This window comes from Lagopus muta, chromosome 13 (assembly GCF_023343835.1).
Source record: "Lagopus muta isolate bLagMut1 chromosome 13, bLagMut1 primary, whole genome shotgun sequence".
NCBI lineage: Eukaryota > Metazoa > Chordata > Aves > Galliformes > Phasianidae > Lagopus > Lagopus muta.
The window spans coordinates 12,768,018-12,793,219 of NC_064445.1; the positions used below are offsets into that span (position 1 = coordinate 12,768,018).

General features: G+C 45.9%; 1 protein-coding gene across 7 annotated transcripts in view; it reads left to right on the top strand.

Annotated features, from left to right (window-relative positions):
- The first annotated feature begins 1,197 nt into the window (after positions 1–1,197).
- AMOT (angiomotin) overlaps positions 1,198–25,202 on the top strand; it is a 61,106-nt gene continuing 37,101 nt past the window's right edge. Inside the window, exons 1-3 of one of the 7 annotated variants that reach the window (XM_048960083.1) lie at positions 11,065–11,186; positions 11,666–11,806; positions 24,664–24,825. Coding sequence is in view for 1 of the 7 variants with exons in the window: in XM_048960080.1 (XP_048816037.1) it covers positions 24,651–24,825 (175 nt within the window). In the remaining 6 variants the exon portion in view is untranslated. Of the gene's footprint in view, positions 1,335–1,727; positions 1,748–5,722; positions 6,386–11,064; positions 11,807–22,946; positions 23,088–24,650; positions 24,826–25,202 lie in introns of those variants that run through there. The other 6 variants (XM_048960085.1, XM_048960084.1, XM_048960087.1 and 3 more) reach the window with 6 other exon arrangements.

Here is a 25,202-nt window from a genome sequence, read left to right on the forward strand (position 1 = left end):
AATTGATAGCATTTGCCAGTAATGAAACCTAGGGTCATAGCACTGGTGACTCGAGGTAACAGGAGGGGACGTCAGCCTTCATTTGGCAGAGCGGGGCAGAAGCTCTGTAATGGCTGGAGGCCTGGCTGGCCAGAGGTCAGCTGTAGCAAAGGTACCCTTATAACCACACAACCATCAAAACTTGAGCCTTTCCAACAAGGATATGAAGCTGAGAGGAGTGCCTGACACACTAGAAGGCTATGCTGACATTCAGCAAGATCTGGACTGGGCATAGAGGAACAAGGGCAAGCCCAGAGTCCTACAGCTGAGGAGGAATAACTGCATGCATCAGTACAGGTTATAGAGGCTGATCTGCTGCAAAGAAGCTCTGCAGAGAAGGATATGGGTGTGCTGGCGGATAACAGGGTGGCCATGGGCCAGCAGTGTGGCCTGGTGGCCAAGAATGCCAATGATATCCTGGGTGTATTGAAAAGAGCACAGCCAGCAGGATGTGGGAAGCATTTCCTCCCACTGCTCTGCCTTGGTAAGGCCACATCTGGAGCACCGTGTCCAGTTCATAAAAGGCAAAGATCATTGCGCGAGTCCAGCGGAGAGCCACAAAGATGAAGAGAGGCCTGGAGCATCTCCTTTACCAGGAAAGGCTGAGAGACCTGGAGCTGTTCAGAGAAGAGAATGGTGAGAGGGCATCTCACCGCTGTTTATGAAGATCTCAGGTGAGGGAATCAAGTCAATGGAAGCACACTATCACTGCGGGGAACCTGCTCTAGCAGGGGGTTGGATCCGACGGTGCCCCGAGGTCCCTTCCAACCCTTGCAGTTCTGTGACGGGCCTCCAGTGGGGCAGCAGCCATTTTGTGAGCCCGGCCACCCCACTCACCTTGGAGGTAAGGGTGAGCCCTGGGTCCTTTTGTTCTCCCTGCGCGCTCTCCTTGGCGTTCCTCACCGCGTTATCCGCGGTAACGACGGCTCCTTCGGCGTTTTGAGGAGGACTTCTCAGCTTTTAGCCCCGCCAAGTCCCACGCAGACCCACCGTCCCTCCGCTCGCCGAAAAGCCGCCGCCCGAAGGCGTCCAGCAGGCATCGCTGTGCCGGCCGGGTGCCCGCAGCGCCGAGGCGGGGCGGACGGACTACGCCTCCCGGCAGCCACTGCAGGGCCCGGCCCAGCGGGGGATGTCGGGCGCCGCCGCCGCCGCCCGGTGAAAGTTAACCACCCGACCTGGGGAAGGCGCCTCCCAGAGCCGCGCGGCGCCTCCCGTTGCCATGCCGGCTTTGTCGCCTCGGCGGGGAAAGCGGCAGGATGGATGAGCGGGCGGCCGCCGGGGCAGGCGCCCGCCGGGTAAGGAGCGGGAAGGGAGAGAGCGAAGGGAGGCGCGGGCCGCCGCGGTGAGGCCGGTTCTCCGCGCCTCGGAGGGGCCGCGGCCGCCCCGCCCGCCGGGATGCCGGGCTCGGGCAGGTGCGGAGGAGCGGCGCGGGGCTCCACAGGCAGAAGGGCCGCTGGGGGGAGAGAGAGGGGAACGCGGCGCCGGCTCCCGCCTCGCGGCCGCGGCCCTCCCTCAGGGGCTGCCCGCCGCCCCGCGCCCGGCCTGAGGGCACGGCTGCCGCTCCGCCCCGCCTCGGGCCCCGCGGGCTGCCGCGGCTCTCCGCTGCCCCGGGGAGGGAGGCGGAGACTGGGCTCAGCCCGACGTTGCGAGTCCCGAGGAAGACTCCTGGGAAAGCTTCGAGGAGCGGAGAAGGCTATGAGGGTTTGCTGTGAGTACCTGCTTTGGGATCAGAGGGGTGTGTGTGTGTGTGTGTGAAGGGGAGAACAGAGCTGTCCTGGTCCTTCCCATGTCTGTTCTCTGTAGTGCCAGGGGACGCTTTGCTCCTGCAGTCCCATAGAGGAGCCCTGTGGCCCCAGTGCCTCCTGGCCCACCTCTCCCATTCCTGCTGGTCCACAGCACCTGCTGGTCCGCCTCTGCCTGAATTCCAAATTAAGCAGAAAGGACTCAAAACCCTCTGACTTTGGCCCCGAGAGAAGAAAACGTCAGTCTGTGGCTGATGATCCCAGAAGTGTTGGAAGCTGTGTATCTGCATCCCTGCTCCTTAGAGATGCAAGGCTCCAGCAGCCCCCTGAAGTCTGGGTTCAGCCATCCCTGTGCTGCCTCAGGTAGAAAGATTGGGCCTTTATAGGCAGGCTGCTTAAGGTAGGCGTATAAATATCCTCAGTGAGACTCGCCATATGGTGGGAGCAGAGCCACAAGTCCCATCTGTGCTAATTCCAAAATATCTTTTTGAGAGAGTGGAAGGCCGGAAGGCTGAATCTGTAGTCGTGCAGGAACCTGGCAGCTGTTGCTTTTGCTTGATGTTGTAGGTAGCCAGAATCCAGTGGAACTACCAGTGGGTGCCAGGATACCCAGTGTTTCCATGGCACAGGTGCCTGGGGGCTGTTTTCACATCTCACAACATCTGGTCCCAGGCTCTGGCCCTTGGCATCCTTGCCTGGAGTCCTCCACCGTGAGGAGCATAAAGAAGATGCCCATTTGATTTTGAGGTTAAAAGTTTCTGTGTCACCTCTAATAAATGATCCTCTGCTCATCCCTAATGCAATAGAAAATAGAAAATTCTATTTTAATTCAGTCCTCATTCTTATTCCACGTTTTAATAATAGTTTTTCATTAAACATCTAATCCTGTCCTAGCACCTCTAATCAGTAAGGCCCAAGGTGCTTTACAAAAGAGGTAAAGGAAAAAAAAAAGTAACTATTCCAATTATCCTCATTAAGGCTGATATCTTTTGGCTTTGGGCAGCAGATAATATAGGTCATAAATAATTAATAATACAATCTAATTAAAAGAAATCCCAGTTGTAAACCAGAGGGCCACACTGAAGAAGCCAGTCTTCAAAGGCATGGCCTTGTAACCTAACCTCTCTGATCAGAGCAGAGTCCCATTAGCCTGCAGCTCTTTGCCCTCCTGACCTGTGTGCCCCAGCAGCAGGTACTGCCAGGTGCCTGTGCAGGACCCCAGAGAGGGAGAGGGTCAGGGTGTCTGTGACAAAAAGCATTCTGGTTTGAATAAGAGTCTAATGTTTAGAGAGCTACTGAAACCCGCAGTCTGAACTGAGTAAAGTTGGAGGTGGAACTAATGTAGTTTTTTTAGCACAAGAGAAATAATTACTGAAAATCAGAAATGCTGCTCAAACTGGAGTCCAGAAGATAGTTAAAGAAAGTTCTGTCCTGAATCAAGTTCATACGTGACCTAAATAGAATTATGACCCCAAAACTCACTCTGAATGCTATCTTCATTAAAGTTGGATGTGAACTTTCATGTCTGGGAGTTTAGGCTCTAGATTGCTTGTACTAAACTGGATCTCTGTGTTTTACCTGCGTGCCTCCTCTGGAAGCTGACTATCTCAGGTCTGCTCTTTATCTGTATAATTCAACAGTAGGGCTGTGTGGATGAAATTCCTGTTCTCATTCCTAGAACCTGCTGTCACATATATTAATTATTCTGTGGCAATATTTGTGCTCTGATTCCTGGTTACACAGCATTCAGTGATGACCTAATTGCAGTGTTCTCATTAGCAGAGAAATTTCTGAGTTTGACTTTCTAGTTCACCTTGTCCGTAAGTCATAATACATTTTGCCATCAGTACTGTCACTTTAGTCTGTTTTGTGGGGCATTGTAAGACATTTGAAATGCATCTATAACAGCTTCTCACACTATCCTGTTGTAACATGTGACTTAATTCAGAGAGAGAGCAGACTGTCTTGTAGGTGAAAATGGCAGAATCTGAAGAGCTATATCAGCTTTCCTACCACTAAAGAAACCACACCTGTGTTAGTTTGGTGTTGGGTAATTTCCTTGAAAGTTGGGAATACACAAGCAGCTACGAACAAACCTAAAGCTGCCAGACTCCTTTTAGATTGCCTCGTACAGAGGTTTAGTCTCAGCCAGGAGATGTAGGTGTAATTTTCAAACTCAAAGGGGTGCTGACTGCAAGTTACATTAACTGAGTCCCCTAGGGCTTAGGAGAGGTCTGATTTTGATCTATCTGTGCCGTAATTTCTTCGTTTGTCAAACCCAAATGTGTTGTGTTAAACTGTGATTGTTTTATATGCATGGAGCTCAGAATAGTAAGGGATGGCTGGAGCTCTGGGAAGCACTGGCAACACTGAACATGCAGTGCACGTGGCAAGAGGGCACCCAGAGCAGTAAGGCAGTGGGGCATGTGAGCACTGGGAGCTGCAGAGAGGGAGGATGAGAGCAGGAGAAAGGGGGAAGGGTCAAAGGAGGAAAAAGTATAACATTAGAAACAGTGTATGGGGCAGATGGCCGACACAAAACCTTGGAAGAGCAGGTCTAGAAGGATGTAGGAAGAAGACTAAACCAGCACAGTTGTGGGTGCCAATTGCAGTGCTGCGCAGACAAGGCTTTGCCTTTGCATGTGATAACATTCTTAGAAAAACTTGGTGCCACTTATGGGAGAAGCGAGGGGAGAGGAGTCCTGGAAAAGTATATATACACACAAAGAAGCCTTTGGTTTCTTCCCTTGCACATTTGTAGAGAGCTCACGTCTTTCTCTTACCCCAGGAGACATTCCTATTTCCTTTCATTTACCAGTGTTTGGAAGGCGGAAGGAGATGAGGCACTGTTGGATTCCCTTATTAACTTAATCTGTGGGAAGCCCCACTTAAATCATTGAATTTCCCAGTCTTGATAGAACGAAGTATTTGTACAGTGAAGTCAAACAGAAGATGGAGGTTCCTGCACAGGGAGGCTTTGACGCTGTTCCAGTCCTGTGCCTGTGACTCTTACGCGTGCGTTTCTTTGAAGTCTGAAGCTTAGGAGTCTGCATTAATGATCAAGGGACAGAGCTGAATACAGAATTTGAATGTTACAAAGCAAAGGTGTGGATATGAATGTGGAAAGAGAATGTTTAAGAGTAGTCTGGCTGTATGGTTAATATTAAAAAAGAAAAAAAAAAAAGCATGTTAATTTCCTACAGTTACTCAAGTTCTTGGGGCTTTTAGCATCTTCTCATTTAATGTAGATCAATGGTCTCCTGCTGAGTCCTGTCATATTCAAAATACTAACTTAACAAGTAGAAAACTTGAGGTCTGAAACCTTTAGCCATTTTGCACGATGGGAAACTTGCTCTGACGCCTTAGGCAGGAATCTGTTCCTCACACAGTGTTTTAGAATGTTCTGCTTGGCATTGGCTGCTGCTGCTGGCCCTGCTCTGCCAGGTGATCCCTAAACGCTTTCAAAGTTCCTTAGGACTCTCAGTGGATGCAAAGCACTTCTGAAGCTCAGATTTGTCAGGAACAGAATGCATTAGAACAATTATTTCTGACTTTGACTTGCAATTGTGTTAAAATTACCTACTTTCCCACCTTGTTTGTTCTTTTTAGGGCTCTCAGCTGTTGCTCTAATTTGGGAACCCTTTTTCTTACTTTTTACTTCAAAAAGTAAAATAGTCAAAGGAAAATGCAGCACATCTTGCTGAACTTGGTAGATAGATATCTGTTGCCTCAAACAGTGAAATAGAACCTTAGTTTCAATTTCCAGCATACTATTTCAACTGCTTTTTCCAGAACTCTGCCAGCAAATCGACTCCCCTGTAAGAATTACTTGAATTCTGCTTTGTTGGGGACCCAAAGGATGGACTTTGAGGCTCAATTTTCAATACTCTTCTGATCTGTAGGGACCTCAGTAAGAGATCCTGATGTTACCACATTTATGTCCTACGTGAGATGGAGCTGCTCCTGAAGCCCTGGCACCAGAAGGTTGGCGTGCTTGCTCTCAGTGTCTCCCAAGCGGTGGATGGCTGCAGACGTACCATGGGTACTCGCTGATGCCTCTTGTGCTCCTCCATCACTCACTGGGCTGTGGATAGGCTTGTGCCCCAGGCTCTGCTCTGAGTTACTGAGACCTCTTTCTCCAGATCAGATTTCCCTATTTAATACCACAGCGTAAATGAGTATTTGTAGAGGAGTGTGGGGTCTTTGGATCAGCTATGTCATACAAAGCTCTGACCCAAAGCCCACCGTAGCCCAGCAGAAAACTATCTCTGACGTTGCTTTCGTGTCCCCAGGAGTTAAAAAGACAAATTACTGTAAGCAGTTCCACATGTACTGAGCCTTAGTTTGTTAGTTTGAGTATAATGTCTTTCCACAAAACTGAAGAACAAAAAGCTACCTTGAAAAAAATAGCCATCGGGAAGCAGGGCAGCAAAAGCCAAGAAACTTGAGCCCTTTGCTAATGAATACTCTGTCCTTAACTCACATTGTCTCTTTTGTTTCCCACACTTTCATGAGCTGCACATGGATTCAATTTGCCAGTCTTAACCCTTCTTGCTGATGCCTGATCTGTACATAGTTTGGAAACTGGGACAGCTGTCACTTAGGTACTTGGCTTTGCTTTTATTATTTTGTTTTGCTGTCAACATGTTTGCCCCGTGCAGTCTTTGGCATGGATGCAGTGAGGGAGCCCACGAGGTGCAGGTAACGTGTGGATGTGTGTGGGGAGAGGGAGAGAAATCTTCCTGGGGAGGGGTGTAACAAGGACGGGCTCAGAGCAGGTTTGCTTGGGTTGAAGCGTGGTAGCTTCAGGGGAAGATGCCGGTGCTGCACTGGGCTTCTTTAAGAAGAGCTGTTTTTCTTGGCATAGCTCTGAAATTGATGGAAAGTCAGGAAGGAGCCAAGGAAGGAATCTGGCATCCTGGCAACTTCTCACACCAACTTGTCTTTGTGCTGCAGCTCAGCAAAGTGCATTCTGCAAAGCGAAGCATTAAACATCAGATGTTTATTTGCAACAGTGAAATTTATTCCAGCAAACGATGATTGACTGTAGTAAATACACTTCTTAGTAATGACTGTATTGTTTCCAGAAACATAACTAGCTCTTAGTTGCTGTTTGCTCAGTTGGTAGGGATCTAATTAATCATCCTCTTACTGCAAAAATGGCATTTCACATTAAAAAACAATGCATTTTCTTGCCTCATTTCTCCTCTAGATAACTATTGAACAAAGATGACCAGCAGAGAGTGCTGGTGCTCTTCCAGAATGCTGCAGAAGCTTCTGAAATAGTGTAAAATCAAATCAGATTTTGTTCTGTAATTCTATTTTTAGGTTTTTTTAACATAAAATGTTAATGAACTGTGTTCTTTATTGATTGATGTTACTTGATATCTTGCTGCCGCCTCTAATTATGAATCTTTCTGTAGCTCACTAAAGGAGGAAGACTGCTTTCAGAAGAGCACTATACGCAGAAAAACTGTAGTTGCCACTTTTTGAAGCAATTATTTAATAGAATTTTGTTTTGCTCTAATGCATTGGCTCTTTTTTATACATAGCATTCTCTCTCCTTTTATTCCTCCTCTTTATTTTTCATTGAAAGTAATCTGTTTTCTGTTCAGCACAGCTTCTGCCTAGTGGAAGAAGGTAGCCCCGTTCCTGCAGACAGCAGAACTCTAGCATCTTTGCGGTGCTCACTGTATCACTCAGACCAATTTTAGGACCTCCCAAGGCAACGAGAGATTTCTCCCAGCCAAAGGTTACTTTTAGTTGGGCCTCTTCCACGTCTCAGTCTGATTCTGATGGCAGTATCAAAAATGAATTGCAAAACTTGAAATCAAAAAGGGATGCTGCCTCCCTCCCTTGTTTCTGTGGGAGACACAAGATATATATTGATAATTGTTGGCACCATTATTAGTCCTGGAGATGTGAAAGTGGTTAGGATTTTTGGTGTTAAATCAGGCATGTTTTTCCCCTCATAATCGTTTTGGCCATATCAGGATTATTAAATGTTTTTGTGCAGAACCTGCTGTACATCTCTCTCTCATGTGACTTCATACATTCTTTAGCCATCGAGAGCAAACAAAGACTGTGTAGAAGTTTGGGGCCTCTTTGTCTGATTCATGCACGGCACTCGGATCCAAATCCTTTGGAAGTTTAGGGAATTTCTTAATTCATTTCATCAGAATTTAAGGAGAGATCTCTTTAGAAAATCATAATAAAAAAAAGCCTTAAGAGGCAAGGGAGATGGTCAGCTTTCATACATCAAGGATCTTAGCGTGTGATAGACATTAAAGGCTTCCAGGCTGTACTGCAGGAGAATAAGGATCATGTAAGGAAATCCCTTTGTCCAGACTGATATTGAAGCCCTTATTTTGTCAAGCTGATACAGTGTAGAGGACTGGGCTGCGAATGCAGGTAGAGCAAAGCTGAACACTTCATTTGTTTCTGATGTAGCTAGCTGATGTTCAGCATTCTTCCGGTTACACACCTGCTTCCAAAACGCTCCACGAAAAGAGGCCAAGTTTCACCAGATAGAGGAATTCTGCCCTGGAGTTCCTCAAAAGCCACTTGGACACAACCCTGGGCTGTGTGCCAGGGGATCCTTCTTGAGTAAGGGGTTGGGATGGGTAATCTCCAGAGATGCCTTCTTGCCTCCACTGTTCTATGATTCTGTAATTAAGAGCTTAGAGGGAAGGGCAGAGGAGCACGTAGTAACTCTTCCTGTTCTTGTGTTTTGAAAAGTAGAGTTTTTCTGGCATTTCCATAAACTTTGTCTTACAGTGGTTGATTCTGGTGGTGGTGCATGAATGCTTATCTGTCGTTGCCCCCTGACAGTGAATGAGAACTGGCTTTGCACCTAATGCAAACATGAATTTAATGTAGGGCCATTATTTCACTCAACAATGAATTTGCAGATTGGACACAGAATTCCCAGCCTTGGTGGTGGAGGGAATGCCCTGTCTGATCCAGCAGCTCCCTGGCACTTCTCAGTGTTGTTAAGGGTTTATTTTTTACATACCAGAAGAAAAGCACTGTGAAATTGGCGCAGGACCAGGGATGAACAGAAATTAATTTGCACTCCTCTCGCCGTGCTGGATGGATGTGGGATCGGGTGGGGATTCCTGCCTGTAGGCGAAGGATAATGCGAACAGCTTCCTGAGCTCCAGCTGCTGTGGACAAAGGACACAGAGCAGCAGAGATTCCTGGAGGGAGGAACTTTAAGATGGAGGAATTCTGAAGAATGCGAAGGACAACCTCTTAAAAAATTGTAGGTGGAGCAATTCCATCTCATCCAAGTGCTTTGTAAGCTTGAGATTGACTTTCCTACTTCGAAATAGCTGCTGCTGTGACACTTTCTTTTGTGCTTTTTAACATTGACTGTGACCTTTGTGTGATTGCATAAATTGGCCTGAGTGCTCTGGAACAGTTATTAGGAGCCCCTTTCTTGTGTCGTTTCCTGAATTCCCACATTGTGGCGTGATGTGTGTGGAAACTGCCGGCTTCCTCCAGTGGCAGCCGTTCCTCCAGCCTGTGTGTGCTGGGATCCTGGCAGAGGGAGCTGCAGGAGGACAGGATTGTTAGAGAGAGAATCTGCATTTCGTGCATCTTTGTTCTTTTCCAGCTCCGATAAAGCTGTTATCTCCAACTGTGTGGGCTAAGCACGAGCAGCTAGTGCCCTGTAGAATAAACAGCAGTGAATGATTTGAGGTTAACGTGCCTCGGGCAAGGCTAGCTGCTCTTCAGTGCCTGAATGAAGCAATATTTTCATCTTCCAATGACTCTACCTTCTCTCTTTACTCCCCACTCTGTTTTCTTGTGGTGTGTGGGAGGAAGGTAGGATGTGTGATTGAAGCATAGTTTATAACTCCTTAACTGACTGTAGCTGTGTAATTCCCTTACAAATCCACCCCAAGCATCTAGAAAATATGTGTTTCATTAATTTGTTCTGTCCTCTTTTTTTTTTTCCTTTTTCTTTTTTGCAAACTCTAAGGTCATGTGATGTTAATGAGTTGTTTACATATGTTTCTGCATTTATTCTGCCAGTGTTCCAGTGCATGGAAATCAATTACAGGGGAAAAGAATCAATGTTTATATATGGCTGCATTTCTGAAGTTTGACTTCCTGAACTTTTTTTCCAGATTCTTCTTTTAAACAGTAAGAGTTGTGAATGTTGGAAAGGAGTCATTTCCTTTGCGCAGCTGAAGGGTCAATGGCTGGACCAGGTTATCTTTTCTCGCACGAAGAGCCTGGATGAATTCAAGTCTGTAGGCCAAGTTTCACAGCACAGAGATTTGACATGTGGATGCTTTTGGCACGCTGAGTCCTTTGTAAATGGATCGCTAGGCCAAGCCTTACTGAGCAGGCGCTGCTTAATGGGCTCCGTATTTGCAGTCAGGTCTTAACATACCTGACCTGCTGTGGGTGCGCTGTGGCTGCTTCTCCATCCTCCTTTGGCTTCTTTCTGAAGCCATGTGGCTTCAGAAGGAGCCAGGCTGGGAGCTGCCACGTTGTGCCTGTCCTCCTGTGCCCACAGCTGGCAGTGACCTCAGCAGAAGGGTCCGGCTGTGCTGCGTGCACAGGCCAGGGGAGGCAGCGGTGCATGGCGAGGAAGGCAGGGTACCGTGGTTTGTACACAAACACGTCAGTGTTGAAGACCTAGCTTGTTATCTGGCTCTCGTTTAAGGCTGGGGATTTGCCCACGTTACAGCATCAGAGATGGTAAAGGTGCTCACCCCGTTTCAAAACCGGGGCTTTGGCAGTCAGCAGCAGGAGTTGGTGTCGTGAGAGCAGCGCTGCCCTTTGGCACGAGGTCCTCCTAAGCAGGGAGGCTGCATCTCTCTGATGCAGCTGAAATGCTGATCCTCACAGCCACCTGGGGCCCTTTTACCCCTTTGGGAGGAGGTGGGCACAAGGGAGGCCGGCTCATGTGTGTAAAGCCACGCTGTGTTCTAAGCTGAAATCCTCCAGGAGCCTTCAGTGAAAATCACCTCTGTGCGGTTACTCCTACGGAGGAAAACGGGGAGGGCTCACAGCCACCCTCGGGTTCGGCCGTGTCGGTCTGGTAGGGGACCGCGGACGCTCAGAGCGAAACAACGCGTGATGGATGTTTTCGTTTTAAGCGGAATGCGATACGGGGGGAACTCCTTTAATATCCCGCCTCTACGCGGTTGGCCACGTATGCTGGCCGCACTTTCCACTATCTCCAGCGTCCGAGCAGCAGAGCGCGGGGCGGGGCGGCCCGGGGGCGGGGCGGGGCGGGCCGTGCTTCTTGCCCGCCCTGCCGGAGTGCCGCCCGCGGGGCGCTCCGCGCACAGAGAGGCGGGAGAGGCGCGGAGCGGAGCTGTGTGCGAGCACCGCGGGACGCCTCTGCCCTGCACCGCCCTGCCTCGCCGCGCTCGGCCGGCTCAGGTAACCGCGGGACGAGGCGCGGAGCGGAGGGAGCCCGGCTGTCTGCCCCAGCCGCGATGCTGCGGGCCCCCGCTCCCCGCTGACGGCGCGGCCCGGGACGCGGGGCTGTCCTGCTCGCTCGTTCCGCCGTTCTCGAGGCGCCGAGGGCTGTGCGCGCGGCCCGGCTGGCTGCGTCGGAGCGCTGCCCTCCGTCCCGGTCGCCCGTCTGTGAGCGCGTTCGTTTCCAATAAAAAGAAAAATCCAGCCGCGGATCCGCCTCCCACCGCGTTCCAAGCCCCTGCGGAACCCGGTACATTTGTGCCGCTAACATAGTTTGCTTCCCTCTTCGGTTTTATTGACGCTGAGGATGAAGAAGGATTTGCAGGCAAAAGCGCCTTGAAGCCAACATCATTTGGAGAGAGCCCTGCAGCTCACCCTTTGGGTCTCGAATTCCACCCTTTGCCCCTGCTGAATCCGCTGCTCTGCCCTTTACTCTCCAGGGTAAAAAACCAAACAACAACAAAAACCCGAGGAAAAGAATACCTTTGGCAGCAGGGCAGCTTTGTGTGGTCACCCCAGCGAGCTCCAAGTGTCCAGTTTCTGAAAAGAAGAAAATCCTTTTGTCTTCAGCAGATCAGTAGGTAAGAGACTCTCTCATGGAACAGAGATGCAGCCAGAGCTGAGAGACAGGCCGGCTCTGTGGGCTTTTGGCAGTTGTTTCTCTCCTGCAAAGACTGCTCTTCATCTTGCAAACCGACACATAAAATACGCTTACCTGTTCACCGCTGTCACTAAATATTAACTAAAATTAATAGTTGTGTGCTTGTGTGTACTTGGAGAAGCAAAATTTTTTGGAAGGCACTGAAGTGGGTCTGTGTCAGCCACATTTCTTGTGGCTTTCTTTTCAGAAAGCAATCACTGTTGTTGTGCTTGTTGTAATCCACGTGTCCAGGCTGTCGTTGCTTGTGGTGCTCTGCAGAGAGTCGTGTACGTTGATCTATGCATGCCTGTGAGTAGGGCTGCTGCCATCAGTTGGAATTTCTCATTCCATGCTGGAGTTTGTTTTCCTTTAAGTGCCTTAATCTTTGTGTCACAAGGTGTGGAAGTGTTGAGCCTGTAATTAAGGTGTATTCACGTCTTATCAGCGTATTGGATGTGGCTGGTAACAAGCTTGGCACTGTACAGAGTTGAACATGAAGATATTTTCTTTGTTTTTTGTGTTTTTCAAGTAAGGCTGAAAGTGCAGCAGGGACATGTGCACATAATAACTGGAAGGAGGCCCAATCTGTGCAGGGAAACATGTTTTTGAGCATACTTCTTTCTCTAGGGGCCAAGTGCTGGATGTGTGCTGTTTTACAAGTGGAAATACTGCTGTGAGTTTCTGATCCTTCTTTCTCCCCCAGCTCTGTCTTTGTCCCCGCTTCCCTAGGCCAGAGTTCCATTGCTGCTGGGCTTTTGTGCAAGGGAAGAACCTGTGGAATTCATGTGGCTCATAGTCGGACTCCTCCTTTGCAGGGAGGATTGTATTGTTCCCCATGGAAGCACGCAGCATCCCCCAGCAGGAGGATCTGGCTGTTTATATAGTGAAACCAGCCTTGACATTATGCTCTTCCCCACTGCGTGGGTTGTTCCTGCCGATGATACAGGAAATGCTAAAGATCGGTCTGCTCTGCTCCCTGTTCCTTTTTTTTTTTTTTTTTTTCTCCTGTTCCTCTCCTCCTTAGGAATGTAGGTGGGAAAAGAGAGTGGAAAAGGTGTGCTGTTCTCCTTATGAGGGAGGGCAGAAGCTGACAGACCCTCAGAGCTGAGGTGTAAGAGCTTGCCTGGGGCAGGTGTCCAACCCAGCTCCATCAGAGGACAGGACACAGGTTTTGGCTGCTGTCTCACTGTTTTCCACCAACATGACTTCTTCTGATGACCAGGTCTCTCTACCAAACCACAGGTGGGATCACAAGAACTATTTTCTCAAGCTTGTGCTGCGGCTGCATTAGTGATGGCAACACTGCGTTGGTTGTTCAGGACTGCTAGAAAAAAAGGAACCTTACCGCTGAGCCCATGACCCTTTTAAATCTTTGGGTCATATTTGGACCAGGGCTCTCTCATTGACTGCTGCTTCTAGCAGTGGGTTGGTTCATGGCTAGCCCTTAAAAAACTAGTCCTGTGGTAGAAGTCAGGGTTGGGGGTTTATCCAGAGTGCTTGATCTCCCTCTTTTTCTCCAAGACTCTTAGTTGCAACGGAACCTCTATCCTTAAAACATTAATGGGAACCTCAAACACAATGCGGAATGGTTTCTTTTTGCTGTCCTTGAACAAAGGAAAGGATTCCCATGCGGACAGAAGGAGGAGCCTGGTCTCCCTGAACTCGCTGTTACTGCACTATGAGCAGGCAGTGGGGGCCATCCAGTGGGACGTGGGGCTGTGGGTTCCTTTGGCAGTGCCAAGACCTCATCGTTTTGGTAGTGTTTGCGCGAAGCATATTTGAGTTGTGGTGGCTGATTAATGTACTGATACCGTGGTCTTTATTCTACCTGCTTGTGATGATGTGCGACATCGGATTGTGCCATAAACTTTGAGGAATCAGAGTATAGCTCTTTTGCAAAGCATATTTGAGTGACTCTGGACTAACCCGTGGCCTGCTTTGCACTGCAGAGCACCGCAGATGCACCACAAGGTTTTCATATGCCTGTAATACGAATGTATAAAAATTCTCTCCGGTCTGTAATGCAGCTCAAAGGGCAGCTGATTTAGATGTGCTTGAGTGTTAAGGTCAGGAGATCACATTCCACAGGTTACTAGATGAAAGTGCTTGAAGAGGGTATAGCATAAATATTTGATTCATATAGGAGGGATTGGTGCAAATCCTTTTGTTCCTTCTCCAAAGATATTCTGTAGGCAAGGCCCTGGTAGGGGAAAAAAGAACTGACAAAAGCGTGCAACTTCTTTGTGCTGGAGGAAGTAGGACGGAAACATAGTGCATTGTTGAATTCCACAAAAATTCTTCTCTTGGGATACTCCATCTTCAGTTACAGCTAAGAGAACTAATGTTTTTAAATGTGAAATGACTCGTAATGCATGAGCTCTTGAAGTTGGGTTTAACACTGTATGCAAACATTGCCAGCTGGTGGGGATCTTTCTGGATAAATAAGAGCTATATTTGTCCAAGAAGACTTGAATGATATATTTCAGATGCGTCCTGATTAGCATAAGCCATTCACTTTGTAAAAGTACAAGAAGAATCTCAGAAGTGTAGATAACTTAATAGTCCTCTTGTTCTCTTTCTCCTGTGCACCAGCAGTCTGACTGCTCTTTTGGTTTATTTAGAAGTGAGGTTGCATTGCCTTACTGCTGTGTTTTCCGAACCCTGACAATGAAATTGAGAATCTGCAATCCCTATGTTCTCCAAACACAAACCTTTCTCCCTCTTTTATCTTTTATCTTTTCTTTTTTTTTTCTTTTTTTTAACTTCCAGTTGAGTGTAATGTGGGTTGTTTGGTTTTGGTAATTTTTTGTTGTTGTTGGAAAAACATGCACTATTTAACTCTGTACAGCATTCAGCACATGATGTCTTGGCCCCTGGTTCAGGCCCACTGTCACTATAATGAAGTAAAATTTCAGCTCATTAAAGGCTTTCTTTTATTAACGCAGAGCAAAATCTGGCATAGGTTTTGGTTGTTGCCATATCAATATATATACAGAAATAAGTCTTTAATTCTAATAATTAATAAGTCTTGAATTATCAACAGCCCACGTACATGTTAATGTAAAATACTTCTAGCTGTGAATAGGTCTGTCTGTTCATATCTCTCCGGGGCACAGCTCTGGATTGCAGTTCTTGCTTCATTCATACTGACAGCTCTTGAAGAGCTGCAGAGCTGTAATCCAATGGAAAGAAGAAGCCCAATGTAAGAAAGTTCTTATGTGTTAAGGTTTTGTATTAAACTAACTAAAGCCTGGTTCCAAACACCTGTAAATTATGAGATTCTGTGTGCAGGGTAGAACAGGGTGTGTTAGGCTCTGTTCTGAATTAGAAAACTCTGACCTCGTTCTTGGCAAAAGATTCTTGGATTATTAGACGTTCCCACATTGGAGTGAAGTGTAAATGCTTTCAGAATAAAGTAAGATGCCTGTTTTCCCCCATCCAACTTTTGTTGGACATTCCCATATTTCAGGGTATTTTCAGACACTTGTGAAGAGGCTTTCTGAAAGGTTTCCTAACGGAAGCTTCCTAACAGATTTCTTTCCTTGCTATTGTGGACGATATAGTGGGAGTGGAATGTCCTTACTTGCCAATGTTTGCTGCTAGGTATCCCCCCTCCATGGAGACCAGAAGTTTAGAATAGTGTGAGAACAGCCATTCTTGATGATTGGCAAAGAGGCTGAAGGCTCTCTTTCTCCTCTTCTTTGCCCTGAAAAACAAGGGAGAACTTGGATCTCTTGGTTTTTCAGAGAAGTGTTCCAAATTGCCCATTGCCGGGGCTGTAAAGTTGCAGGAAGCAGTAGAGGATTTGTCAGAATGATTTAGTCCATTGTGCTGAATCTGGGCCACAGGCAATTTCTGTGAGCTTGTTTTCTGCTGGCTGGGATTCTTTGCTTCTCTTGCTTTCCGACGTGCAGTTGCTTTTTCGATCAGACTTCTGCCTTCCTCGTATGTATGATCTTCTCTCTATGTGAACCCATATATGTCATCTTCGTGTCATGGGCTCTAAGTCATGATCTTTCTGAACAAATAGGCTCACAGCTGCCCTGTGATCCCAGGCTGGCTGCAGGAGCTTCACAGTTGTTAACCTGTTAGACAGGAGGGAGCACGTTCCCAACCGGCTCTGGAACGCAGCGCTGGCCGCAGGAAGTCACACCGCGGCCTCTGTGTCATGGTCATATCAACTGCTTCTGTGTAAGCATTTGGTTTGTGCTTTAAGGAGATCTGATGCTGAGACTGTATCCATGTGAAAATGTTGCACTGTTGGGTAGGAGAGCTCTCGAGTCAGCAGATATCCAAATCTTGCATGTTGCTTGGCTCTCCTGAGTAGTTCTGAAATGTAGTCTTCAAGAAAAACATCTCAGCAACTTTGGAGAATAATAGTGTGAAGGAGGCCCGAGGAGCAAATCATTTTCAAGTATGCAGCATAGTATTTGTCTTGCTTACTATGCCTGTAGGTGAGAGGAGTTTTTCACGAGTACTGCAATTTGCATTTACCTAGATACTCAAATTTAATTTTTAAGTAATGATATATTTGAAACTTGCCTGTGTGAATCTGTATGTAAATGGCCATTCAGGGCAAACCAGGCACCTGATTTAAGTGAGAGATGGGTTCATACTGATGAGCTGGTGAGCAAATAGGAATAGGTGAATGAAAAGAAAAGGTTCTGCACAAAGCAGAAAACAAAGAACAAAATGAAAAGACCCATGGAAGCAGAATTCTCAGGGCTTCAATATACTGTAGTTGAGTCACAGCAGTGTGAGCACATAGCTTAAGCAAAGGAAGAACTTATGTTGCAGGTTTGTGCAACACCTCAGGATCACAGGTTGTGGTTGTCATTTGTAGCAGTTGTCATGATTGGTTGTGAGCAGCTCCTCTACTGCTGGCACTGAAGAACCGAGGGCTCTCTTCCTTCAAAGAGCTGAATCTTCCTGTGCTGTGCTGACACACCACCTGCACTCTTGGTCCTGTGGAATAAATGGATAATGCCTATCATACCTATTGCTGCTTTTACTCTTTTGTTGTCTCATAGAGTGACTTGTTGAGGTTGGTTGTCGAAGCATAAAATAGCCTTTTCTTCTTCAAAACATGTATTTGAAAACCTCTTTGGGAGGTTTTGCAGGTCTTTGGTCATTTTCCTTGAAAACTACTTTTGGAGTGTATCACGTTCATCACTGTTGGTTAGCAGATGGAAATGGGGCTCACTGATATAATAAAACTGACTGGTATTTGTGTCAGTATAATGCTTGTAACGTCTGATTGTAGACTAAGATATTGCTGAGCAGTTCTCTTATATGAATGCCTATGAAATAAGCCAATTTGAGCTTTTGATTAATTAGATTTTGTAGCATCCTTTCTGTGCTAGAGTTGCATTGCAGCAATTCTCATTTGCTTTAAAATGCTTAATGTCTCTATGCAGCTTATTTCTAAGTAGATTAGTTAACCTTTTTAACCTTTTAAGATTATTCTTTGCAACTCTCAGAGAAAGTAATTGCACATTTCAGTGGCTCCTTTCACTTCAGGGTTTGGTGGACTTCTCTTCGTCTGCTCATCTGGGCAGTTCTGTGGCCAGCTGGAGCAAATGGTGCTGCTTCATACTAGGGCTGGCCTGTCTGCTGTGGGCTGGGGAGAACAGAGTGGGAAAGCTTCCCTTGGTTTGCTAATTGTTTTATTTTTTATTTTTTTTAAGAACCAAAACTGAAACGTCTTCCATATTTTTGGAGACAGAACATGAAAGCAATGTCAGATAGCCTGTAGCAGTGCCCAAGGAACTGGTCGTCTGTAGTTCACTGAAGTAGTCACAAGTGAATGTTTCTTGTTGCTGTGTACAATTTGTATTAGGTAAAAATGACTTTGAAACTCTTTTTTACTACAGAATAATAAAGATTTAAGAGACTGCAAGCAGTTACATAGTCCTCTCCACCTTTGGGTAAGTCAAGGGGACCTTGGAGAGCAGGAGGAAAAGCACTCCAAAGGTGCATGGAAATACCAGCCCTTTGCCATTGCTGCGTTAGGATGGGAATGGAGCACTTGGATCCTGTTTAAAAGAAATGAAATAAAAATCTTGGCATCCACGGTGTGCTATGAGCTCCTAATGCTGCCCCACTGCAACTGGGACGTGTACGTGCCTTTCACTAGAGGAATATTGCATAGCTCTAATTTCCTTTTTCTGCAGCCACCAGGAATACTTTGCAAGTGCATCTTCTCCAGCTGTAGATAATATTCAGAGTTCCCTGCCTTCTGCTTGCACAGGTTCTAGGATGTCCACGTCCTCAACATTTAGGCAGAATCTGTACTTAAAACATTTGCTGCTTCAGTCATTATGAAAAATCCTTCTAGTAGTGATGAAGTTTATATTAGCAAGGACGTTTTGCTGAGTAATGTACCTCAACACCATTATTTCCCATCCTAGCAGCATCTGCTTTAGAGTGGTTGCTGGAATAGTTACATAGAAAAAAAACAATTCCTGAGTGACGTAGCTGGGGCAGCAAAACCATCCATGTAGGCCGGGGCTGAGCCAATCGCACTGTGCTAAGGTGAGCTTCATAATATCTGCCTCCCAGTGTGGTGGTGAGGCTTAATTAATCATCCTACAAGTAATTAAAGATTTTTACAAGGTGCGCATGAGAAACCCAAGTGGTTATGATAAAAGAACAACACCCAAACCACTTCTGTGGCACCTTTACTTTCTAAAAATGTGGTGGTCTGGATGGTTGGGTTTTGCTTTAACGACAGAAAAAAGGCAGTTCATCTTTTATCCGCTGAGGTCACAGAATGGGCTCCACAGTCCTGGCTCATCCCAGCATTGCAGCAGGGCTTGCTCCCTTCCTGCAACATCCCAGAGCAGCATTGCCAGCTTGGTCAGGTGAGCAGCAGCTGGGATGTGGGCTGAGGTTTCACTGTTTTTCTTTAGTAAGAAAGGAAAAATAGACAACCCTTGGAAAAACAATTGCTTTCCTTGCTCTGTGACTATTCCCACTGAATTCTTTAGAACTGCTTTGTAAAATGAGAAGAGTTTCTCCTTTTAAAAAGGGCTTAACATGGTTTAAATTGTAGTGCTTGAAAAAGCCAGCAAATTCCATGCTAGCGTTAGGCATGCTGATTTCTTCCCTACACCCTTCTCTGCCTGCAAGTTTTATTTGTATCAACTCTTGACACAAATTTTCAGATGTCACAACTGGCATCTGAGGAAAAACAGCCTTAAAGTAGCATCAAAGGACTACAGCTGTTCCAGGAGTGTTTTCCTCCTGTTTTCAGGGCTTAAGCTTTGGGGTTTGATTTTTGCCTTCATTTTTGATGCAGATGCTGATTGTAATTTATTTTTTTTTTTTAATCTCGGCAGCAATTAACGCAGCCTGATCCTATCGGCAGGGACAAATGATGCGCTGTCAACATTTTGCTCACTTCTGATAATGCACATGAAACTGGTTTGCATGTTTGAAGATTACATTTTACTCTCACATGGTTTCCATTATCTGCGAGCCCTGAGGAGAGGCCTGGACTAAATCAGTGAAGGAATGGAGAAACCACACAATGCAATGAAAACGGTGCGGGGCATTCTTGGGATAGCTGTGGGACAGGGGCTGCTGACGACAGAAGCAGGGCACTGCCTTAGTGCTGGCAGCAGAAAGAAGCAGAGCATTCTACAAAGACAAAACAAAGCTCTATGCTGAATTAAAATTGTGGCTTGGGTTTATGACAAATCCTAAATTCGACAAGGATAATTACTGGAAATCTGTGAAGTTTGAAGCAGATGAATGTTGTGCAGTGTGCGCTGGGAGGCAGATCTCTGAAACAAGACCTGGTGTGACTAAAGCGGTGTAAGCTCGATGGTTTTATTGAGATGACATCTAAAAGGTGAGATCTTGGCCTTTATGAAGCTAGCAGCAGAGCTCCTGCTGCCCCTTTTGGAGCTGGTGTTTCATGAAATATGCAGAAATGGCAGTACGTGCTGCTGAAGGGCCGTCTGCACTGATGTGTCAATATGCCTGGTAGTGCTGCATAGCAGTTTAAATAAGGGAATGGTATGGTATTCACTCAGAAATATTCCCAGTACGGACAGCTGGATGAATGTACCTAGACTGGTTTTTCTGTTAGAGCAGTGTATTCAGAAAAAGCGTCTCTCTGAGTTTCACTTTCAAAATTTTATTGAGCTTTCTGAAGTTCCATAATGTTCTTATCAAAATGCCTCAAGTCATGAAGCACTCCTATTTATACCAGCTTCTGTGAGCCCTTCTTCTTTTTTCTTTTTTTCTAATGCCAAGCCTAAATTATGTCAGTTAAGATTATAGGTACCTCTTTGTGAAGAAATTGATACTTTCCAGTGAGAGAGAAGTAATTCTAAGGCATTTTGAGTTTTTCCATGGTGCTGTTATTTAGAGGGGCTTTTCCTGTGTTGGTGTTCTGACTTCTTTCCAAGTCCAAATGACTTGCTGCTTTTCTTTAAAGCCTTCCAGGCTTCCTTGCACTGTTCTGTGGCCAAGGCCCGGTCCCACAAGCACTGAAGGGGAACGGGTGGTGGCTCGGGCAAGGTAGGGCCAAGGTGGGCTCAGAGTCATTAGAGCTGGGACCAGTGCTTGGGTGTTCTGGTGGCTCTCACTGTCATTGCCAGATGAGCTAATTTAAAGGGTATGTGCATTATTTGCACCCCTCCGGGTGACGTTGTTCTTGTTTTTAGTTAAAAGAAGGAAGTTTTTCTTGTTTGCCCAGTGACTCTGTCCCTCTGGTATGAAGATGAGTAATGCTGGCTCTGCTCCATGCACCTGCTCAGTGCCACCCTCCAAGATCACCTGAGACACAGTCAGCAGATCCAGGCAAGCAGGGATGGGATGCTTGAGTGAAAGCTGTGGAAGTGCTTGTGGCTGGAGCCTAAAGCTGCTTTTGGCTTGGAGCAGGTACTGAGGCACTATCAGAGCTGTGGCATTTGTTGTGTGCTGCCTCATGCATTTGGGTACTGGCCTTGGGAACATTTATTCTTAGAGACTATCTCAGTCTGTGTGCTCTCCCTTCCTCCTACTTGGGTAGGGCTGCAAAATGAAATGGAGAGCATGCAGTGATAGTCTGGTCTAATTTTTGGACCCCACCCTTAAGAGACCTGTGCTCCTAACCATTCAAAGGGAGTGTGTGTGCAGAAGAGCTGTGTTTCCAGTGGTCTTACAGGCATTGTGAATTTTGCAGTATGAAGCAATCTGCGTGCTGAGTTTCGCATAGGCTGTGTAGTGAGGGCATATTCCTGTTAAACAATGAGTGGCTTAGCGTGTGAGCTGCTCTCTGCTATTGCTCGAGGACTTTACAGGCTGTTCTTTCCATGCCATCTCTGGTTTGTGTTCCCTTTCTCTATTACAGCATGCAGGTATGTTTGGAGATAACTCTGTACCTAGAAAAACAACTTAGGACTTCATCTAACTGATAAGCATCCCATCACCTGTTGGCAGCCAGGCTTAGTATTACATGTATGTGCTTTGTGAAACACAGAATTACTTAGCAAAACCTTTGGGCCCCTTAGAAACTTTCTGTCTGAAGAAGCTATGTTTGCTGAGTGCTCGAGTTTGAAATCTGACTGTCACTGGATTGTTCTGTCTGTATATGACTGACGCAGAGTTTGGTAGTAAAACTGAAAGTGCTTAACTGTACTATAGAGCTTTTGAGGTGATGAACCTGTTTCTATCCCACCTGATGCGTAAGCTAATTAGCTTCTTGGCTAAGCAGTCACTCCGGGCAAGTGTATACAGGCTGCCCTCATAGGGACTCTTGCATTCCTCCGTGTTTCACAAGCTAGAGATGCTTCTCTTTGCTTGTGAGGTTATTATTGCTCCATGCAGGTTAATTGTGCTATAGCATTATAGCCACTCATCAAGCAGTGGTGAGTACCTCACTTGTCTAAGCTTGTTTATTTTTGTAATGCTGAAAAATATTTGCATGCTGTACAGAAATGTGCTGCTTTGGTTCCTGACAGCCTGGCAGCATTATCTTTTTAAAATCTTCATTAATTTCTCTTCCTTATGATGGTCTGGCACGGTTCCTGTGCACAACTGCATGATGTTTCACACAGAAGCTTTGGTTACTACACTTTTACACAGTGCCCTGCAAAAACCGGCCTTTTCTTTGTTAAATAGCACCTGTTAAGCTCTCCTTTATGCTCATTCTCGGCCTCAGCATGGCTGCGTCCAACACTTTGCAGTTCTTGTGTTAGTTCAACCAGTTCTGGGCTTGGAAACATGCAGATACAAATAGACCAGGGGTAATTTCAGGAGTAGGGATTGGGGCAAAATGGTTGGATTATCAGCCACGAGGTATGACGCACAGGAGCAAACTGCCAAGTCTTTTCAGCCTGGGAACTCTACACCGCGGTGGCTCCTTAAAGCAGAATTGTTTGAAAACTGAATGTTCCACTTGGAAAGCAAAGTATTGCTAGGCTGTGTGGTTATGAAGAATGTATCATGCAGTGCATAAGCCAGTAGTTTTGCAGAGATTTGGTAGACTGAAATGAACCGACTGTAGTCAACTATTCAACCTCGTCCATCTTAATAAATTTAGGCTAAACTCAAAAAGATGTCTGCTTAGAATATTTACACAACCTATCAATTTTCTTCCAACTCTATCATAACAACTTTTCCAGTGCACCTCACTAATTTCAGTGCTTGGCACACTAGTATTGAAATTGCTGGAAGAGCCAAACGCAAATAGAATTTGATGTCCAAAGAAATAGCACATGGGCTTCAGAACCGTTGGTGCTGTTTATTTTTGTGTTTTGTTACATAAAAAAGCCCTGCTAACTGGTCTGTGCCATGAGTTTCCAACTTTCCCAGAAAGAGGATTCCAAGAATGCTGCCACCCAAGTTAATTGCACAAGATTTTCTTTATTAATTAAAAATAATAGGGTAGAATTGGAAAAAAGCTAGGCTTCGTGCTGACAGTCTTATGGTTAAGACAAAGAGAATCTTTGGTTGGAAAGGCAGCGTGGTGCAAAGAAACTGGGTTTGTTGGCCAGAGGACCTTTGTATTGCATCCCCATCCACCTCTTTCTCTGGATTTCTGAGCTGACTTTTGCATCTGTGCTGAAATTGGTAGTATTCATTCCCAGCAGATCCTTGCGGTGTGAACCGTGCCCATCCATCTTCTGATCAGAAGCAGCAGAAGCAGAGCAGAATGAGCTCGTGTGGCTGTGAGGTGGAACGGTGTGTGTGAGATGGTGACATACAGCACCGCTTCCTTCGGCGTTTATGTGAGTTCAGTGTGCACAGAACGCGTTTGTCTGTGGAGAGAATCTTTGAGGCAGAGAGGCAGAACCTCAAGCTGGGTTATATCTTTGTATTAGGAAAATAAACACCACCAGCCCCCCTCCCCCTACATTTTTCCAGTAGAGACAAAAGAAATCTTTGGGTGGAAAGGCAGCATCATATTGCATAATAAAAGCCTTTTTATGCTCTAATAAAATAGGTTGCTTAGGGCAACTTTGTTTTTTGTTGGTTTTTTTTTGTTTTTTTTTTTTTTTTGTTTTTTTTTTAAGAGAGAAAAAGAAGAGTCAGCTCTACCAGCTTGGGGGAGAAAGGAATCCTTCACTTCTGTTGTGCAAAACTGGGAAAGGAGGCAAGAAACTGCTCTAGTTATATGCTATCTTAATGCCTGGTTTAAGGTTCTTTGCTGCATATTTGCTGGCAGCTGTTTTCAATATATCCCTCTCGAGCTCAGTCACCAGTTAAGAATTTGACATTAGAAGTTTTTTTCAGCCACCATCTTGAAGTACCACACCACACAACACAGCCTTGTTCCCTGGTTAGATATTGTTCATGTGCCTTGAAATTGCTGTTGACACCTCAAGTATTTAACTTGCAGATGTGAGATAATTTTTCTTGGGTGTGTTGTGTGCTGTAAGGAGATGGTGGCAGAAGTGTCCACGTCTGCATTCCTCTGCTATGTCTGCTCATTTTATTTTTCACAGTGTTCCAGGAAATATACAAAATATACATCCCACTGAATATTTTTAATTTTGCTAGTTTTAATTGCTTACCCTTACAGTACAAACACAGTGTTCACAAGCAGGTTTCACTTCTTTTGCTTCTTTGCCTTTTTGCTCAGGACACCTTTAGTAGTAGATTTAAGTACATCTTGAATAATGTACCTAGAAGCACGTTTTTCTGATTCTCCCCTTAATGGTTAAAGTTTCTTTAGCTCTTTATGTTCAGAAAGGGAAAAGTAACGTAATGAAAGAATGTTTGGGGAATTAGAGCTGGGATCTGCAGTGTATTTCTGGCATAGGCTTTGGCAGTGTCTTTTTCTTTCTCTCACTTTCCCAGTCTGTAAAATAAAGCTAATGCTGATATACTGATCATTCTCAGTCATTTCTGAAGCGTAATTTGTAGTAAGTTTATGAAGCACGTAAGCACAGCACCTCTCGTCGAAGAATTTCTGCTCTAATTTGCCATATACAGTACCACTGAAAAAAGGAGCTGTAAGCACAGAGTACTGTCATCTGTGCTGCAGCTTTCATTCTTAGCAAAAAAATAAAACAATGGAGTTAAAGAATTAGAGGGTTTTAATCACTGTTTCACTTGGAGGCGCAGATGGAACAGAGCATTGTTGGCAACATTTAATCTTGGAGCAGAAATTGTCATGATTAAAGCAGCAGCTGGAGTAGATTGTTAGGGACATGGGGGTTCATTCATCCTAAAGCAATCAGAATTGCCGGGCTCTGGGAGAAAATAAGAAACTACAAAGAAAAATATTAAATATGGGCCAAGGTTTGTTATTTCTAGGGTCACGTCTGCCGATTAAAATGATGTTTTCAATGCTTTCCTCAGAATTATTTTGGAAGCGAGGAGAGTATCAAGTGATCTGTCCCACTGAAGAGGAGACTGAAGCCATCTCTGAGTGGAAATTTTGGACGTGCGGGAGGAAGGCTGTGTCCCCCCATGTGCCAGAACCGCTCCTCCTTCCCAAGGAAGTCAAAGTGAAGGACGTAGGTATGTGCCGCTTCAAACAGGATTTCAGAAGAATCACAGTTTTGGCCATTCAGTGGGGCCCAAATTCATAGTTTGATGAGGCAGCTCGGGACTGAGGTGGATTTTACCTTCATTAACTTATGCGGAAGGGTTCTGTCTGCCTGAACCATCGAGGCCTTTGTTCCAGGGGAAGACTGGTGTGGTGGGCAGTGCTGAAGGAGGAAACTGGCTGGCTGTGGAGACCTGGAACAAAGCAAACCTCCAGGTCTCCTGACTCCTGCAGCTCATCCCTGGGTCTGCCTGAGAACTAGCTAGCGTGAGCAAATTGCCTCTTCCTAAGGGACAATGTTGTACAGAAAAAAAGGTGTCAGAAGGTAGTGCCAGAATACCGATGTGTG